Below are 19,120 nucleotides of genomic sequence, written 5' to 3' on the forward strand. Positions count from 1 at the left end.
TTTTATTCATTCCTTCACTGATATACACTGGGCATTAGGAACTGGATTACATGCTGGGGGATGGGGGCTGAGGTCCCGTGATGGGGGATTGACTAGATTTTTTCTTACCTATGGTACTCTGCTCCCTCTAGCTGAGGGAGTCCTGGTGTCAGGGGTCAGTGGCACAGCACTGGACTCTTCGGTGAGCTGTTGCATCTCTTCAGCTCTCTGTCTCAGCAGCCCCTCACTCCACCCTTTGTCATTTCTTTGTGCTTCTGCATTTCTCTTCCATTCAGGCCATGCACACACCCCTCCCCCATAATGATGAACTGCATCCCCCACCAAAAGAGACAACTTAAGCAATCAAGGGTCTGGGGTGAGGGGGTGAAGGCAGGGCCCAGGAGGGGGCAAAGACATAACTTTTGAGGCTGGAGAATGAGGGCAGAGAGAGAGCAGGGAAAGGTGTGCTGGGAAGAGATGGATAACCTGGAGGAGAAGCTGAATAAGAAGGGAGTCTGGGCTTGGATCCGGGAGGGAGGAGGGAATTCCCAGCCCTGGCCTGGTCTGCCTGGCTCCAGCCAAGCCGGCTGTTTCCTGCCCTCCGTGACCCCCCACCCCGGAGCAGGACCCAGGCAGGGCTACGAGGAAGGGCAGGGGTGTGGGGAGCACCACTTGTGGCAGCAAGATAAGTGGGCTGGGACAAGAGGTCACTGCAGGTCTGGCTGTCCTCACTGGGGATCAGGGGCTTGGCAGCACCCCAAGCTTCCAGGACTCCGCTTTCCCTCTCTCTTGTCTCCTGTAGACTGTCCCCCTCTTCAGTACTTTGTGAGTCTAAGCTCTTTCCTTCCAGCTCTTCCACTGGCCAACTCTGGGAGCACCCTCTCCATCCCCCTCACGACCCACAATATAGGTGCCCTGACGCAGAACCGGGTTGGTGGGAGGAGCACTGCTTTCCTGGACCCTCCCCTGTAACTGATGAGATGCGAGGGGGAGATGGCGACAAACGGAAGGGCCCTCCCAGTCATGCCGAGGGCCCCCAGGAGCCAGACAGGAAACAGCCTCAGGAAAGACAGACAGCGGTGGCCCCGGCGCGAGCCCCAGGGGTCAGGGCAACGGGTGTCGCGGCGCCCTCCTAAACGCGACAGTGAGAGTGAGAACCATGATTTGGGAATCCATCCGGACCCCTCATTCTCTCGGACCCAGCTACTTTTTATTTACTCTTGCTTCCGTGGGTTTTTGGACTCCAGGTGACCCTCTTCCTCTGCACATTTTTCAGCGCTAGGTTGCGCACACAGTGGGTTCCCAATACATAATGTTTGTTGAATGATTGTGTGAACGTTCGCTCCAGGGTTATCTAAGCTGAGATCGCTGCATCCAGGCCCGCTGGGACACCCCCATCCTTAAAAACTTTCCCCAAATACGGTCCCCTGCGCCAACGAGGTGGAAGCATGGAGGAGTAGAATCCGAAGTTCGCAGTATGATCCGATAGGGCTTCGAGTGTGTGGCGCACATTTACGCGCACGTCCGTGCGGCCCTCCATGCTGCTGGGTGTGTTTCTCTGCTCTCTGGTGTCTCCCTGGCTCGGACCTGCCCAGGGGGTCCCTGGGCCCAGGCCCCGACACGCGCGGTCCGGGCCAGGGCGCACGGCCACGGTGCAGGTCTGGGCGGTCCCCGCGCTCCGCGCCCGCCGCCCCTCCCCCTTCTCCAAACTTTCTCCCAACTTCCCGACCTGCTCCGCTCGGTGGCCCTCTCCTCTTCCCTCATGAATTATTCAGCAGCGCGTGCTCCAATCGGCGCGCCCCGGCCCCCTTGCGGAGCCCGGGCTAGTGGGGCGCTCCCCCCGCCCCCCGCGTGCCCCTCCCTCCCCGGCCAGGCGCCGCCCGGCCCAGTCCCAGCCCAGCCCCAGCCCGCCCGGCCCCGCGCCGCAGTCTCCCTCCCTCCCGCTCCCGTCCCCGCTCCGGCTCCCACCCTCCCCGCCCGCGCGGAGCGCACTCGCCCGGCAGCGCGAGTAGCACCGCTCCAGGGAGGGGGGAAGACCGCGAGCGGCCGGCCCATCCCCAGCCAGCCGGGGCGGGACCCCGAGGCCCCGGAGGGACCCCGACTCCAGCCACGTCTTGTTCTGCGTTCACCCGGCGAGGCTGCTGCCAGGACGCCCTCCGCCTGCCCGTCTGCGCGCGTGGCGGGGACTCGGGGCCACACCTGGGCTCCGCCACCGGGTGCCAGGGGCGCCTTCATGGGCCCGCGCTGAGGGCCCCAAAAGAGTCCCGCGCGGGGAGTCGGCATACACCCGCTCAGGGGGGCTTCAGACCTGGGGGGGCTAGAGCCCCCCAAACTCGGATCGAATCCAACCAGAGTGAGGCGGCGCCATGGAGCTCCGGGCTCTGCTCTGCTGGGCTTCGCTTGCAGCCGCTTTAGAAGGTGAGTATCCTTGGGGGCGCTTCGCCACTTCTGGGGCCCCCGAAGATGGGCCTCGGAGCGGAGGGGCCGATCTCTTGACTCCCGGTAACCCGCACCCCAATCCCGAAGACTCCGGACCAATAGTGCTAGCCTGGGCGGGGGGCGGGGAGGAGGCGGCCCAGCGGGGAGTGGAGTTTTCTTTTGTTTGGGAAAGAGATGGAGTCGAGCTCCGTCCCGGGACATGCCCCTTTCCGGGCTCCCCAAACTCTTTAACGCCTGACTCCAAACGCCCTTGGCAGCCTTCCCTTTTCTCTCTACTCCAGTCTTCAAAACTCTCTCCAAAGTTTCTGTCCCTGTTCCCACCTCCGCCAAACACGAGGAAACGTTTCTGGAGGAACAACTGAAGACAAGGCAGAACTTTGTGCTAGGCCATAAAACCACTCTTGCCCCCTGTTCCCCAGCACTCACACTTTGATCCTACGATTCCACACACCTCCGTCAGGATGGCCACTTTCCGCGCTCACTCGAACCTCCAAATCTATCCCAAAGCTGTGGCTCCTGCTGCAGGGAGGCCCCCTCCCTTGTTTCCCCAGGCTGCACCCCAGCCCTTTAAATGCTGTCTAGACCCCAGCTCTGCCTCAGTCCCGCCTGTGTCCTTTCCTGGAACCCTACAGGCGGGCAAAAACTGAGCTACACATCACTTGTGTCGCCCAAACTCAACCTAACTACCACCTCCTGCTCTCTCCAATTTCTATTTTATCTGCATCTGTCCCCCAAATGTTACTTTATCAATGAGTCTCTGCCCTTCCCTCAGTCCCTAGGGGGGAGCCAAGAGCCTTATAAACCCTCCTCCCATGGCCCTAATCTCCTTTCAGTGAGCCTCCCTCCCCCCCCCCCACTTCGCTGCCTGGAATCAAAGGGATCTCTTGGGAGTTGGCTGGGGGAGCTGCTGAGGAGGAGGAATCAAAGGCAGTTAGAAACCCCTTTTCCCCAGGCTGGGCAGTGCTGCTCTGGGCTGGGGATCAAAGGCTGGGTATAGGGGAAGAGGGGAGACTTGATGGGCTCAGAGATAGAAGGGGAAAGAACTGTGGGAGAGAGGAAGGCAGAGCCAGGAGAGAACCAGCCGGGATGATGTGTGGTCAGAGAGAAAGAAAGATGCAAAGAGGAACAGGGATCACTTCTAATTCCTATTACCTAAATGCTTTCTGATCCCGAGGCCCATGCTAAGTGCTTTATATTTTCACAGTTCCAACACTACACCCATTTTACAGATGAGGAGACTGAGGCTTACAAGAGTTCAGTTGTTTATCCAAGGCCCTGTGCCCCAGTGAAGGTGAAGGGTGGGAGATAGAAAACAGAGGAGAAACAGAAAGAGAAATGGAGGTGGACAGGGAACAGGAGAGAGAGGTGAGAGAAGTGACAGATCAGAGAGCAGGAGGCAGGCAAGAGCGAGATAGGATGAGAGAAAGTGAACCGCTCAGAGTGCCCAGGACAGCCCGAAACAGACAGTGTGTAAATTGGAGACAGGAAAACAACTATCCAGTCTGGAACAATGGAGGGTGGAGACGGCAGCCTCTATCCACCCCTTCCCAGAACCCCGGCATCCTGTCCCCAGCACGCTGGGCTGTCTCATGCCACCCATGGAGGCCCAGACCTCACTCCTTGCCCTCCGTGGACATCACCTGGTCCCTGGGAGGAGGCTGCCTCACCTGCCTGCCTTGTCTTCTCTTATGCAGCCCTCACAGAAGTGGGGACACCTGGTCCCAGGTGTGCTGCTGGCACCCCCCCCCTCGGGAACCCTCTCTCCGCTCCTCGCAGGACAGCCCTACTGCCCCCCACATTGTCCTGGCCTCCGAGGGGATTCCCCTACTCTCCCTCCACCATCCTCCACCAGGGGGCTGTGCAGTTTCTCCTAATCCCCCCTTCCGCCAGACCCCGCCCCTCCCCCGAGGCCCCTCCCCTGAGGCCAGAGCTGAGCCAGGTGTGCTCACCCCGCCATAGACACACCCCTAAAATCTCCTCCCCTTTTCCTTCCCATAACCAAATCCAGATGTGAGGCCTCTGCAGGCCAGGGCCAAGGGCAGGAACCCAAGCGTCCTGGCTTCCAGCACTTCCTCCTCTGAGGGCAGCTAGCTGGTGGGGAGGGGTGGGGGGTCAGGGCTGGGCCTCAGGAGCTCAGCACCACCTTCAAGGATCTGAAGGGCTGGAGTGTTTGGTCTGAAGGAAGTTGGGGGCTTGGAAGAGGAGAGTCGAGTTGGGGGGAATGGAGGCAGCAACTTTGGATTTGGGGAAGGGACTGTAGAGGCCAAGGCAGGCCCTGGCAGCAGGGGTGTCCCCATGCCAGCGGCCCTTGGCCGACTGAGGAGTCAGGGTCAAGGCTGGGCTCTAGTGGAACCCTTTCTGAGCAATTTGCCCTTTTCCGATTTCAGCATTTGTGCCTCCCCTTCTTGGGGCACTGGGAGGAGATCTGGGAGTCCTGAGGGTCAGCCCTGGGCCGGCCAGCTGTTAGGGGCGGGGCTGGCACTCAGAAAAGAGGCTTCAAACCTGGGGTGGGGACAACCCAGAGGGCAGGGCTTTTTCCCCTCCGCGTCCTGTCTGTCTCAGCTCCCAGGGATCTGTGTCTCCCCTCAGATGCTTGCTGACTCTGCCTGTCTGTCTGTCTGTCTTAGAAACCCTACTGAACACAAAATTGGAAACTGCGGATCTAAAGTGGGTGACGTTCCCTCAGGAGGAGGGGCAGGTGAGAGCTGGGGCTCAGGAGGGAAACTGAGGGAGGGGGGCCACCTGTGCTCCTGCTCCCTGTGCCATACACACAGTCATCAGGGCAGCCGGAGCAGATGTCCTCAGAGCCCTTGCTCTTCAAGCCCCCGCGCCACCGTCGCTTTACAGCAAATACCCCCCCGCTGACCTTCACCTACCCAGTAGCTCCCAGGCTGATGCCCTTCTGCCCACAGTGGGAGGAGCTGAGTGGCCTGGATGAGGAGCAGCACAGCGTTCGGACCTACGAGGTGTGTGACATGCAGCGGGCCCCGGGTGTGGCCCACTGGCTGCGCACGGGCTGGGTCCCCCGTCGGGGTGCCGTCCACGTGTACGCCACGCTACGCTTCACCATGCTCGAGTGCCTCTCCCTGCCGCAGGCCGGCCGCTCCTGCAAGGAGACCTTCACCGTCTTCTACTTCGAGAGCGATGCAGACACGGCCACGGCCCACACGCCAGCCTGGATGGAGAATCCCTACATCAAGGTACCCAGGCGCCCCGGGGCTGGGCCACGTGCCTGGCCTGTGGTCTAGAGGCAATGGCGGGGAGGAGCCTGGGTGCTGGAAGCAGGAGGCCCAGGTCTGAGGAGGGAAGAGGGTAATGTTAGGTGGACCAGCCACTCTCCTCCGGTGAGCTGGGGCCACCCTTCACTTCCCCATTCTCTAAGCATCGCCCCTTTATAGCCCCCTCCCACCTTTGCATCAGCTGATGCCTCGCCCTGAAATGCCTTTTTCTCTGCTTCTCCTACTCAGCTCTTACTTGTCTTCTAAATTCCAGCTCTGAGGTGTACCCTGATGCGCCCTGCCCTGGGCTCCCGCCTGCCGCAGCACTCAGCATACTTTTAACTTATCATTGTTTCCTTCATTTCTGTTTCCTCGGCACTGAGTCCAGGGCCTGGCATAGAGTAGGTGTTGATAAGTGTCTGTAGGATGAATGAGTGCACGGAAAGGGGGTGCAGGACAGAGGCCAGATACATCGTAGGAGCTCAGTGAGCGTTAATGGACAGTGTTGAGGCCGGCAGGAAAGTGCATGTTGGGAGAGGTGGAGAGAAGGTTCTGGAACAGGAACTGAGCAGGTCCAAGAGGGGGTGAGCTGGGGAAAAGACAGTCCAGTAGGGTCCCTGGGGAGTCGAGGACAGCATCAGTGACTCTCTTCCCCGTTCTTGACAGGTGGACACCGTGGCCGCTGAGCACCTGACCCGGAAGCGGCCCGGGGCCGAGGCCACCGGGAAGGTGAACATCAAGACGCTGCGTCTAGGCCCGCTCACCAAGGCCGGCTTCTACCTGGCCTTCCAGGACCAGGGCGCCTGCATGGCTCTGCTGTCCCTGCATCTCTTCTACAAGAAGTGTGCCCAGCTGACCGTGAACCTCACCCGCTTCCCAGAGACCGTGCCCCGCGAGCTTGTGGTGCCCGTGGCGGGGAGCTGCGTGGCCGATGCTGTGCCTGGCCCGGGCCCCAGCCCCAGCCTCTACTGCCGGGAGGATGGTCAGTGGGCCGAGCAGCCGGTCACAGGCTGCAGCTGTGCTCAGGGGTTTGAAGCCGCCGAGGGGAATACTAGATGCCGAGGTGAGGGCTGGCACCTCCCCCACAAAGCTTGCCCATCCCTGTGCGGAGGGGATCCAGTGCTCCGCCCTTGGACCCACTTCTTAAATTTCCGTTTTGGACATTCTTGGCTCTCCCAGGCCCTCAGTTACTGGAAGGTGTGTTTTCAGGCCCCCCCCCCCCCAAGCACAGTTCTGAGCTCTCCCTCATATCCATGGGCATCCTTCTAACCATGTCCCATTCCTTTCTGGACATGGGAGGCTGTCCTGGCATGTGGGACTGTCCTCAGGGTTGGGGGACCTTGTTGGACTCAGAGGACGAAGGCATCCCGGTCTCTATTCTGATTCATGGTTTCCTTTAATTTACTGATGCTGAATTCTCACTTAGCTGTTTCTCAGAACAGAGATTTTTTTTCTTTTTCTTTTTAGGCTGATTTATTTATATACTTTAAGGGAGGTAATGGGTATTGAACCCAGGACCTCCTGAATGTTAATGCACTCTACCACTGAGTTATACCCTCCTCCCTCAGAACAGAGACTCTTAACCTGGGCGTTGTAGGTGGAATATAGGGGATCTATGAACTTCAGCGGAGGAAAACATGGCTTTTTCTTTTCACTCATCTCCACTGGAATTGGCCATGCCTTCTACAGAGGAGTCACAGCCCCAGCGGTCCTGAGCCAGACCTGAGACTTGGGCCCCATTCAAATCCTGGGTGTTTTCACAGCCCGTTGCAAGAATGTCAAAATGTGTTTTGTGCTCATCGTGGCTTCAGTATTTCATTGGCCATTAGCCCTATTGCTGTATCTCCTTGATAGAGAAACACAAACATTGCGATACTGTAAACTTTTCTTTGTGTTTTGATCCTTGTATTTTCACTTACTTTCACTTTTCTTGGTAATCTGTGTTTTTTGGGGTGTGCATTTAAGATCACTATTCTGAGTGGGGGTCTGGGTTTCACCAGGCTGCTGTGGGGACGGGGGACAGACCCTTCTCTGGAGGGAGGTCTTATCCTCTCAGAGGTGACATTTCTGATCTCCCTCTGCTCCCCCCGTGCACCACATGCAACTTTAATAGCCATTGAGTGTCTCTGATGCAAGTTTTTGATGGATGCTTTCTCTCTCTCAGCCTGTGCTCAGGGTACCTTCAAGCCCCTGTCCGGGGAGGGGTCTTGCCAGCCATGCCCAGCCAACAGCCACTCCAACACCATTGGCTCACCGATCTGCCAGTGCCGCATCGGGTACTTTCGGGCCCGCACAGACCCCCGGGGTGCACCCTGTACCAGTAAGTGACCGATGACCCCTGGCGTGGACCCCAATCCCAGCCCCCATCCTCCCATGCCTTCCTCCTCTTGACCCTGGCCCGGTGCGCCGCCAAGACAAGGGGTCAGTGTGGCTGCCTGTCTGTCCCACTGCCTCTCCACTGCCCATTTGGTCCACCTCTGCCTGACGCCCTGGTCTCCCACAGCCCCTCCATCTGCTCCGAGAAGCGTGGTTCCCCGCCTGAACGGCTCCTCCTTGCGCCTGGAGTGGAGTGCCCCCCTCGAGTCAGGCGGCCGGGAGGACCTCACCTACGCTCTCCGTTGCCGGGAGTGCCGCCCCGGGGGCTCCTGCACGCCCTGCGGAGGAGACCTGACCTTCGATCCCGGCCCCCGGGACCTGGTGGAGCCCTGGGTGGCGATTCGTGGGCTGCGTCCTGACTTCACCTATACCTTCGAGGTCACCGCCTTGAATGGGGTGTCCTCCTTAGCCAGTGGACCAGTCCCGTTTGAGGCCGTGAACGTCACCACTGACCGTGAGGGTGAGACTGGTGGCTGGGGACGGCCTATGGTGGGGTGGGACAGATGGTGGTGGGAAGGGCCAAAGAGGGATGGGGGCAGTGTAAAGGCCTGAAGGAGGAAAGGTAGTGGCTAGGGAGTAGGCTCCCCAGGAAATATAGCAGGTCAAAGCCTTTGGGGCAAGAGTCAGAAAGAGAATTGAAAAGATGCAAAGGTGAGCTGGAGAGTTGAGGACAGGGCAGAGAGAGCTGGGAGGAATTCCTGAAACCATTAGAGGACAAGTGTGGCCAGTGGAGGAAGAGCTGGGAAAGACAAGGGACCCACCACACTCAAGGGCCCCAACGTGTCTGTCTTGCAGTGCCACCCCCAGTGTCTGACATCCGGGTGACTCGGTCATCACCCAGCAGCTTGAGCCTGGCATGGGCTGTTCCCCGGGCACCTAGCGGGGCAGTGCTGGACTACGAGGTCAAGTACCATGAGAAGGTGAGACCAGGCCCCGCCTTGGGGGTGGGGATGGGCAGTGGGACCTACTCTAGGGGCCGCGTGACACCCAAGTGGCAGGCATCAGCTACATACTAGCTATGTGACCTTGTTTCAACCCCTCGGCCTCTCTGAGCTCACTATCCCCATCGTAAAATAGTTAAGATAAGGGAACCTACCCCACAGAATTGCTGCAAGGGTTAAATGATATAACAAGTACAGAACACATAGCACGGTGTATATGTAAGTGAGCCCAAAGGTCTCACCTGCCACTCAGGACTGAGATGCTAGTGATGGAGGCCCGGGGCAGGGGGAAAATGGGAAGAGCAGTGGAATCTGGGGGCCCTGGCTTATAGCCAGCCCCTTCCCTTCCCGAACAGGGCGCAGAGGGCCCCAGCAGTGTGAGGTTCCTGAAGACATCGGAGAACCGGGCAGAACTGCGGGGACTGAAGCGGGGAGCCAGCTACCTGGTCCAGGTGCGGGCCCGCTCCGAGGCCGGCTACGGGCCCTTCGGCCAGGAGCACCACAGCCAGACCCAGCTGGACGGTGAGCCTAGGGGCAGAACGTGGGCAGGAGTGCTGCCCTGCACTGGGTGGGAGGCCTTGCATCTGCCCTCAGGACCCCCAGAGTCACATCCCCATGACTGTCAACCACGAGACATTTTTGTCCTGGTGTGAGGATGTGGAAACCAAGCCCAACAGCTGGCTGTGAAGACCGGCTCAGCCACTTTCCAGCTGTGTGACCTTTAGCAAAACCTTGACCCCTGAGTCCAAGATTTCTCATGCAAAAGATGGAAGATGAGGCCTCTCCCACAGGGTTCCAAGGATTAAATGAAGTGACACCCTGTTAGTTTTTATATGCTGGCCCAATGGTTTTCTAAACCTTTTACTTTTTTTAAGAGTCTTATTGAGATATAATTCATATACCCTATGATTTACCATTTAAAATGTATAATTCATTGGCTTTTAATATATTTACAGAGTTGTGCAGCCATCACAAGAATTAACTTTGGAACATTTCAGCACCCCGAAAAGAGATGCTTATATCCCTTCCATCGCCCCCCAGCCCCTGGCAGACACTTGTCTACTTTCTGTCTCTATAGGTTTGCCTGTTCTGGACATTTCATAGAAATGTAGTCACGCAGTATGTCATCTTTTGTGACTGGCTGCTCCTTTCACACAGCATAATGTTTCCAAGGTTCACCCATGTTGTAGAATGTATCAGGACTTCATTCCTTCCCACGGCCGAGAAATACCCTATCGGATGGCTTATAGCACGTCTTATTTATTCATTCATCCATTGATGGACATTTGGGTAGTTTCCACTTTTTGGCTCTGAACCTTTTCATTTGTAGTCTTTAGGATCTTTTGTTCAAATGGGACTTTTTGTGGTGACCAGTATTTAGAACAGGACAAAATCCAACCTGCTCTGGCAGTCATAAGGCTGGGAAGCTTCTTCCCTCGCCCTGAGGGGCCTGAGCTGAGCTCACAGGCGCCATGGGGGTCTCCTGATCACCAGTTTTTCTCCCACAGAGAATGAGAGCTGGCGGGAGCAGCTGGCCCTGATTGCAGGCACGGCAGTGGTGGGCGTGGTGCTGGTCCTTGTGGTCGTTGTCATTGCTGTTCTCTGCCTCAGGTGAGGGCTCTGGGCACCCGGAGGCTCTTGTGATCCCTGTGTCGCTGGCCACCCACTTTCTTGGTCCAGGGCAAGGCTCCTTCCATGCCCCTGGAGCCCATTTTCACTTGGAATCAATCGTCTCCAATTCCCACTCCTCCCTTCCCATCCTTTCTCTTTGGGGACACAGAGGTGTGGGACTCAGTGGACCTTTTCTTTCCCGTCGGCTGCAGGAAGCAGAGCAACGGGAGAGAAGCTGAATACTCGGACAAACATGGACAGTATCTCATCGGGCACGGTGAGTAGGCCCATCCTGAAAGCCACAGGGCTGGGGCGAGAGCATGCATCCGGAACCAGGGCATCTGAGTGCAGTGGGAGTTGCTTCTTGGCTAATGGGCCCTGTGTGGTTCCTCAGGTACTAAGGTCTACATTGACCCGTTCACTTACGAAGACCCTAACGAGGCTGTGAGGGAATTTGCAAAAGAGATCGATGTCTCCTATGTCAAGATTGAAGAGGTGATTGGTGCAGGTGAGAGGAAAGTGCCTGGGTGCCTGGGAGGGGGAGGGGGGTGGGAGGGATGTTGGGACCAGACCCGAGCGCAGGAGAGCTGACCCTCAGCCCCCTCTTCCTGAAGGCGAGTTTGGGGAGGTGTGCCGGGGGCGGCTCAAGGCCCCCGGGAAGAAGGAGAGTTGTGTGGCCATCAAGACGCTGAAGGGCGGCTACACGGAGCGGCAGCGGCGGGAGTTCCTGAGCGAGGCCTCCATCATGGGCCAGTTCGAGCACCCCAACATCATCCGCCTGGAGGGCGTGGTCACCAACAGCGTGCCAGTCATGATCCTCACGGAGTTCATGGAGAACGGCGCCCTGGACTCCTTCCTGCGGGTGAGCGCCCCCGACCCCCAGCCAGCCATGGAGCTCCGAACCCGGGACAGACGGTTGAGTCCTGGGACTGGCCTCTCTGTGGAGCCGGCTGACCTCATTTGTCCTTGTGACAAATATTTGCTCAGTGCCTCCTTGTGACTGTGCATCAGCCACTGCCCTGGGCCTCGGGAACAGAGCGTGACCGTCTCTGCTTTTGGTGAGCTGATGGTATAATGGGGGAGATGAAAAATTAACAAGGCCGAAGGAGCTTTTATAAAACGTAAGCAAAATTTTAGATGTGAGAAAAATCAAACAGGATCATAGAAAAGTGCTTGGGGATGAGGTGGGAAGAGCTTATTTTTGCGACTTTAACAACGTTAAACTTTATTATATGTCTTTTATGAAAAACCGAAACTTTTTCTTCATGGCAAAATAACACTGCATTTAACAGAATTACAACAGCTCCTCGGGGTCACCTCACGCCCACTTGATACTCCTGTTTCCCTAGTTGTCCCCAAAGTGTCCCTTCCTGCCAGCTTACCTGAACCGGGATCCAATTCAGGATCAAGCATTGCACCTGGTGGCTGTTTTTTGGGTTTCTTTGGTACAGTTTGTTTTATTTTTTGATTTGGGGGAGGGTAATTAGGTTTATTTATTTATTTTTAATAACTGGGGATTGAACCCAGGGCCTCGTGCGCGCTAAGCATGTTCTCTACTACTGAGATATCCCCTCCCCCTGCACCTATCGTTTTGAGCCTCTTCTACCTCCAGAACAGCCCCTTGTCGTGGTACTGATTTGCTGAAGGGCTGAGCCACTCGTCCACTTGAGTGTCTTGTCTTCTGGATTTATCGGATTCTTCCCTGTGGGGTCATTGAGCTTGTTTCTCTATTTCCTGTAATAGAAGCTATATCTGATACTGTGATAAGTTCAAAATGAAATGCCTACGTCAGGGTGCTGTGTACTTCACATGGCCCCGCATCAGGAGACGCAAGCTACCTGGCTCCCAGCATGAGGGATGCTGCGGCAGACCCCAGAGTCGTGCCATGACAGCCTGACCCTGCCTTGTGGATACAGGAGTACCCATTTCAGTTGCCAGAAAGGGAAGGAGGGTCTGTTTTAGAAGAGATGACATCTGGGTAGATAAGAAAGAGCCAGCCGTAGAAGATGCGGGGCGGGGAGGGGGTGGGATGTTTGGGGCAGAGAGTAGAGACCCAGAGTGGGCAGGAACCCAGCATGTTCCAGAAGGTGAAAGGCCGGTGGAGCTGAACCAGGTCAGCAGAGAAGTGATAGTGGCTCACAATGGAGGTGGCTGGGCCTTGTGGCCTTAGAAATTTGAATTTGATTAGAAGTTTGAAGGCAAGCCTTTGGGAGGATTGCATCAGGAGAGAGAGATGATTTAAGGAGATCCCTGTGATGGGGGCTGGGGGGCAGGAGCAGAAGCCCGGAGCCCCTGAGGAGACCTGCAGTCATCCAGGCGGGGGCGCTGCAGTGGGAGTGGAGAAGTGGTTGGACTGGGGATATGTTTGGGAGGCACGGCCGGCAGAACTTGCTGACGGACTGTGAGCCATGGGGGAATCACGGAGACTCTGAGATCTCTGCCCTGAGCATCTGTAAGTGGTGTTTCCAGTGAGATGTGAGGCCTGGGGCAGGTGCCGGCTTGGAGGATGGATTCAGAATTCGTGTCTGGACTCTGTGTCACTGGCCCTGCAGGGCTGTCAAGGGTCCCCTGCAAGCTAGCTGAGCCCAAAAGACGGGCTTAGTGAACCGTTCATGGCTGGTTGGCCTACCTGGTGAGAGCAAACTCTGTAAAGGTCAAGGTCGGGCTTTATCTTTGTGTTGGTGCTGTGGTCACTGATCACAGCTGATTCCTCACTATTCTCTTGCATCCTACATACAGTCGGTCCAAGAGGACTAAGCGAGATTGCAGCTGAATTAGCACAAACGCAGGCATCTCCACCTGTAGACAGATAGCTTCAGAGCACACTCGTAACCGTCAGCACTCTGCTGCTGTCAAATAAAAGGAACATATTAGATCAAAAGCATTTGCTGAAGGGGGGACGATATAGCTCAAATGGTAGAGCACATGCTTAGCATACACAAGGTCCTGGGTACAATCCCCAGCACCTCCTCTAAAAATAGAACTAATAAGTAAACTTAATTACCCCCCCAAAAAAAGCATTTGTTGAATATTGCTTTGTACAGGTTTAAAAGGAAGAAAATCTTAAAATATCTCCTTAAAATCTAATTAAGAAAGACTGAATGCCTATATTTGAAATAGTAACAGTTGTAAGCTTTGTGTCATGATATTTAGCAAGAGCTGAGAGAACTCAGGGTAAAAGAAAGGAGGGGGGCTTACCTGGGATGGTGGGTGAGCTGCCCTAACCACGGCCCTTCCCCTTGTCCTTCTCCAGCTGAACGATGGGCAGTTCACCGTTATCCAGCTCGTGGGCATGTTACGGGGCATCGCCTCGGGCATGCGGTACCTGGCTGAGATGAGCTATGTCCACCGAGACCTGGCTGCCCGCAACATTCTGGTCAACAGCAACCTTGTCTGCAAGGTTTCAGACTTTGGCCTCTCCCGATTCCTGGAGGAAAACTCTTCTGATCCCACTTACACAAGCTCTCTGGTGAGGCTGGGGGACAGGCCTAGGAATGAGGTACTTAGGGCCAGGTGGGCAGGGCAGGTTGGAAAGGTGGGAGGCTGAGGGATTGACAGTGCTGGCCTAGGACAGGAGATAGGAGAAGACCACGGAAGGAACCTTAGGAAAAGAACAGAGTTGGGAAGGTAGGTGTTTAGGTCCCAGAAAGGAAGCAAGCCTGAGCTAGGGGGAAAGGCAGAGGTAGGGGGCAGAATGCCTGGGTCCTGTGAGTCCCTCAGCTCACCTCTTCCTCCCCCCATCTTTAGGGAGGAAAGATTCCCATCCGTTGGACAGCCCCTGAGGCCATTGCCTTCCGGAAGTTCACATCTGCCAGTGATGCCTGGAGCTACGGGATCGTGATGTGGGAGGTCATGTCTTTTGGGGAACGGCCATACTGGGATATGAGCAATCAGGATGTAAGTGTCCCCTGGTTCCACCAAGCTTTCCTGGAATGTCCTCTCACCTGAGATACGGGGTGGGGTGGGGTTCCCACAGAGCTCATCACTGCGGGGTCCTCCAGGGGTCCTCTCTGTACCTGAGAGTCTGATACAGCATATCTGGTCACAGGGCACAGACATGGAGGGCAGGGTTGGGAAGTTACCTGTCTGGATTATAGCTCAAGAGCTTCTGAGATGTAGAACCACAGCCAGCCTTGGCCCTGGCCAGAAGGACCCCCAGATTTGCCATTCTGGGGGGCTGTAGCACCCATCCCAGCATCTGTCAAGTTGCCATTTCCTTGGGGTCCTTTGGCAGCTTCATTTTCCCCAGACGTCCTCACCCAGTGCTTCCACCTGTCATTCCAGGTGATCAACGCCATTGAACAGGACTACCGGCTGCCCCCGCCCCCAGACTGCCCCACCTCCCTGCATCAGCTCATGCTGGACTGTTGGCAGAAAGACCGGAATGCGCGGCCCCGCTTCCCCCAGGTGGTCAGCGCCCTGGACAAGATGATCCGGAACCCTGCCAGCCTCAAAATCGTGGCCAGGGAGAATGGAGGGTGAGGACCCCAGAGAGCAGGCCCTGTTTCCTGCACTCTGTCACCCCCTGAGACCCTCCCTCCCCCACAGAAGGATCCATCCCTTTGGTGGTATGTGGGATGGCCCCTGTCCATCTTTCCAAGCCTGGGGTCTACGTCCGTCCACACACTGAGAACCACTGAGACTGGTTCTCAGTGCTCCCTCCCGATCCCTGCCTCCCAGGGCCTCGCATCCCCTCCTGGATCAGCGGCAGCCTCACTACTCAGCTTTTGGCTCTGTGGGTGAGTGGCTTCGAGCCATCAAGATGGGAAGATACGAAGAAAGTTTTGCAGCCGCTGGGTTTGGCTCCTTTGAGCTGGTCAGCCAGATCTCCACTGAGTAAGTTGTGGCAGGAGCTGGAGGTAGAGGGTAGGGGGTGCCTGGGGACCAGAATCAGGCCCACAATTTCAGCAGGGGGCTTTGGGGTCAACTCCCGGTGCCAACTCTGTTTTCTGGAGCTCCTCCCACCCAAAGCAGTAACAGCTGCTGGGGCTGAGAGCCCCGGGGAATCTTCCAGGCCAGCTGTGCCCGCCTCACCCCTCCGAGATGTGTACCATCTCAGCCCTGGGCCATCTCACTCCACCTCAGAATCTGTATCTATCTTTGTGCATCTATCTGCATTCCAGGCCCTGCTCTCACATTAACAATGTGTCAACTCTGGATGTTTTCCCACCCATAAAAGGAGAAGGTTGGACTGGGTTTTGGAGATCCTTTCCAGCTTTAATGTTAAATGGTTTTATGATACCAGCGCCTCCCAAATACTGTTTTTCCCTAGTTGGCCTCTCCCTGGTCCTACCTTCTGCCTTCCCATTTCTCTCCCAAGGATTCTTCTTGCCCCAGGTTTGAGTAACAGAAGTAGAAGGAATGAAATCCAGACCCAGAGGGTCCAGGAGGCCCTCTCTCTGGCAGGCAGGTCGCGGGCCAGTGTGCCTCACTGGGTCTGGGCGCCTCCTCCCTGACTGCCTCCAGCCTCTCCTTGACACGGGTTCTCTGACAAGGGTTCTTGCCCTCCATCTCTCACCTCATCTTTTTCCCTTATCTCAGTCTCCCGGCATCAGGATGGGAGGTGGGGGCAGTTTGTTTTTGTCCCCTCCCTCCCCTTCCTCTCCACCCACCCAGTTCTTCCTCTTACTGGCTTTTCCTTCTGACGTCTTTCTCCGCTAAAACAGTCTGTGCAGCCCCTTCCCCCAACCTCATTTTATGGGCTTTTCTCTCCCTTTCATTCCTCCCCTGATCCCCCGCCTTTTTTTTTTTCTTAATCCATCCATACTGCAGCCCTTCACCTCCTGCCGCCTGGCCCCTGCCAGTACCTAGCTCCACCCACTACTGCATCTGCTCGGGACTGTAGCAGGGCTCCTAAATTCTCCAGAAACTATCCGGCAACTATTGACGTCTGCCCCACTGCCCCACTTCCCCACAGGACTGGTTGACAATCCCAAAAGTTTGACAGGGTTTCTGTGGAAGACACACCCCCTGGGAGCCCCATGGCCTCACCTAGCTTTCCATTCTTCCCCAGGGACCTGCTCCGAATCGGAGTCACCCTGGCGGGACACCAGAAGAAAATCCTGGCCAGTGTCCAGCACATGAAGTCCCAGGCCAAGCCTGGAGCCCCAGGCGGGTCAGCGGCACCAGCCCCCCAGTACTGATCTGCACCTCCTCTCCTGGCCCCACAGCTCTGGAGCAGCAGGAATTCCCACGCTGGGAACACAGCTCCCCTTCTTCCTGGGGCAGAGTCTGGTGGGGACCCAAGAGGCCCCCATTCCTGTGCCCCACTGGATTGCACTTTGAACCCATGGGGGTGAGGAGCTGGCAATTTGGAGAGACAGGATTTGGGGATTCTGCCATATGGGAGTGTGGAGATCACATGCCCCCAGGTGGGGAACCCCAAACCGAGGGTGCGGGAGAGCCCTTCCCTCAGGATTGGGTGTGACCAGAGGAGAAGTGATGCTCTGTATCTGCCAGCAGCCCAGGGGTGGTTGGGCCCCACTCCCGCAGCCTCCCTCCATCCCCAGTTAGGAGCCCCGGGTGCCCCTCCTCACCTTGAAGGGCTGAGGCCCTGCAGACCAAAGAGAAGAGGGCGACTAGCCTGCGAGCTCGGGAGTGCAGCTCCGCAGCGCAGGCGGGAAGGGGTGTCCAGGCCCAGTGACAACATTGGGCTTGGATGTCCCAACCTTGCTGCTGTCTCCACTGAACTCAGTTTTCCCTTGTAAATGCCCCTCCCCCATCTGCTGCCTTCATATTGAAGGTTTTTGAGTTTTATTTTTTGTTTTTGGTCTTATTTTTCCTCCCCCCCCCCACTTTTTTTTTTCGTTTTCATACCGTCCTTGTCATACCTTTCTGTGTTAGAGGGGACCTGTTTCATTATCGCCTCCTTTGCCCAAGTTGAAACAGGGACCCATCGTTGTGTCTGTTTCCAGAATAGCACCTTGGTCAGGCCACAGCCCCAGACATTTCCCTGCCTCCTCCCAAACCCCCACCCTGGCTGTGTCCATGAGGGGTTGTGGGGGGCAAGCGGTGGTGGAAACCAGAGACAAGACACCGGTGCTTGGAGGGGTTCTTAAGTTATATTTAAAACAATTGTTTTGTATAAATAAAAGAAAATGGGAATTGTCCTGGCTCAGGGGTGATTGGGAGTGGGGTGGTGGAGGATGGACTAGCCTTCTGAGGACGGTGGGGTCTAGTGTGGAGGAGTTTTTGAGCCAGACTGACTGAAAGGGGTCCGAGGTCTGTTGACGGGGCTGTGGGAAGGCTGGGTGCTTGGTTCCCAGCTCCAGGGTGTGTTTGAGGTGGTGGGGTGGGGGCAGTGGGAGATGAGTCATTGGCAGCTGCTTCTAACGGCTCCAGATGGCTCTGCCAAGAGCCTGGGGCACCTCCGGGGTGGGGCTGCCCTCTCCCTCCCCTGCCCTGGTTCCCTAGCCCTGGCAGGGGGGCTCCGTAAGGCAAGGAGGTCTTGAGCTCAGAGCCCTGCCCTATAGCCCCCTGAGGGGTGAGGGGGGCACTGGCTGGGGCGGAGGTCCAGTTCAATGAAGAGGGCAGATGTGGGCCAGATGTTGGGGTTGGTTTAGAGGCAATGGGGGGGGAGTGTCTGCACTGGCTGTGGGGGAGGGGCAGAGGCTGGAGGGGAAGATGTGGACCCCCTACGTGTATACACACACACACACACACACACACACACACACACACACACACACACACACACACACACACACACGTGTGCACGCTGGGCTGGGTGGGAGGACAATTCCCCCTTTCAAGATGCTGCCCAGGCAGGTTCTCCCAGCCTCTTGGGAAGGGAGGGGAAACCACCTGAATGTCTTCCCCTAACTTCTCCTTTCCAAACAGGAAGATGAGGATGGGGTCAGTTCCCCTGTTGTCTTTCTCACCGTCTTTGGTTTCCTTCTTTGCTCCCAGTCTGTCCGCCCTCCGGTACACCTGCAGGGGCAGGCCTGGACCAGGTCAGCTTTGTCAAGCTGGCGCAGCCTTGCCATTTCTACATCTCAGTTGCCCCCTGTTGTCGTGTTGGGGTCACTACAGGACCTCAAGTCACAACCTCTGCCCCTCCCAGCCCAGGGAGCCTCCAGCAGTGATCCTGTCCCGATTTCCGGCCTCTACAACCATCTTCTGGAGTCTCTAATACTCTGGAATCCTCTGTCCCCTCCTTCAAATACATACGACCCATGTTTTGTACCCCCAAAAGGGGATGAGAAGGACTTGGTCCTGCCGAGGACAGAGGGAGTATGGGTTCCCCTCTGGAAGGAGGAGGTCTATCCGGAGAATGCTGGTCTAGGCCACCCCCTTCCCCTGCCAACCAGACATCCAAGCTAGATAAGGTGACCTTAGCCGGGTGAGGGGAGGAACAGAAATGGAGGGCGCAGGGCACAAAAGAATAGAGGCAAAGGGTCAAAGGCCAGGTGAAGGGAGCTGGGGGGGTGGGCAGGCATGCAGCTGGGAGCCCCGGGATGCCCAGTTCCAGATTGTGAGCTGCTCCCCCCGCCAAGGGGCACCCCTCCCTTCTTGGGGCCTTTTCCCCAACCACCTGGGGTCTCCTTTCCTTATGTG

The 19,120-nt window shown here is 56.8% G+C and overlaps 1 protein-coding gene across 2 annotated transcripts; it reads left to right on the forward strand.

Annotated features, from left to right (window-relative positions):
• Positions 1-1,912: 1,912 nt before the first annotated feature.
• EPHB4 (EPH receptor B4) lies at positions 1,913-17,672 on the forward strand. 2 transcript variants are annotated; one of them, XM_014565591.2, is made up of 17 exons: positions 1,913-2,397; positions 5,046-5,116; positions 5,331-5,618; positions 6,303-6,699; positions 7,801-7,956; positions 8,140-8,472; positions 8,808-8,932; positions 9,286-9,475; positions 10,462-10,564; positions 10,777-10,841; positions 10,959-11,072; positions 11,179-11,426; positions 13,818-14,033; positions 14,312-14,461; positions 14,849-15,042; positions 15,245-15,400; positions 16,578-17,672. In XM_014565591.2, the coding sequence occupies exons 1-17, from the start codon at positions 2,346-2,348 to the stop codon at positions 16,705-16,707; spliced, it is 2,988 nt and encodes a 995-aa protein (XP_014421077.2). In that variant the 5' UTR covers positions 1,913-2,345; the 3' UTR covers positions 16,708-17,672. The 2 variants fall into 2 exon arrangements, with proteins under 2 accessions (XP_014421077.2, XP_006192260.2); XM_006192198.3 differs by having other exon boundaries at positions 9,310-9,475.
• The last annotated feature ends 1,448 nt before the right edge of the window (positions 17,673-19,120 follow it).

The sequence above is a fragment of the Camelus ferus genome, chromosome 18 (assembly GCF_009834535.1).
Source record: "Camelus ferus isolate YT-003-E chromosome 18, BCGSAC_Cfer_1.0, whole genome shotgun sequence".
Classification (NCBI taxonomy): domain Eukaryota; kingdom Metazoa; phylum Chordata; class Mammalia; order Artiodactyla; family Camelidae; genus Camelus; species Camelus ferus.

Excerpts from the sequence above, each read along its gene's own strand:
- EPHB4 (XM_014565591.2), top strand. The coding sequence starts at position 2,346 with ATGGAGCTCCGGGCTCTGCTCTGCTGGGCTTCGCTTGCAGCCGCTTTA. Across the intron at positions 6,700-7,800 it reads GGGGAATACTAGATGCCGAG|CCTGTGCTCAGGGTACCTTC; the intron begins GTGAGGGCTGGC and ends TCTCTCTCTCAG. Across the intron at positions 10,842-10,958 it reads ACAGTATCTCATCGGGCACG|GTACTAAGGTCTACATTGAC; the intron begins GTGAGTAGGCCC and ends GTGGTTCCTCAG.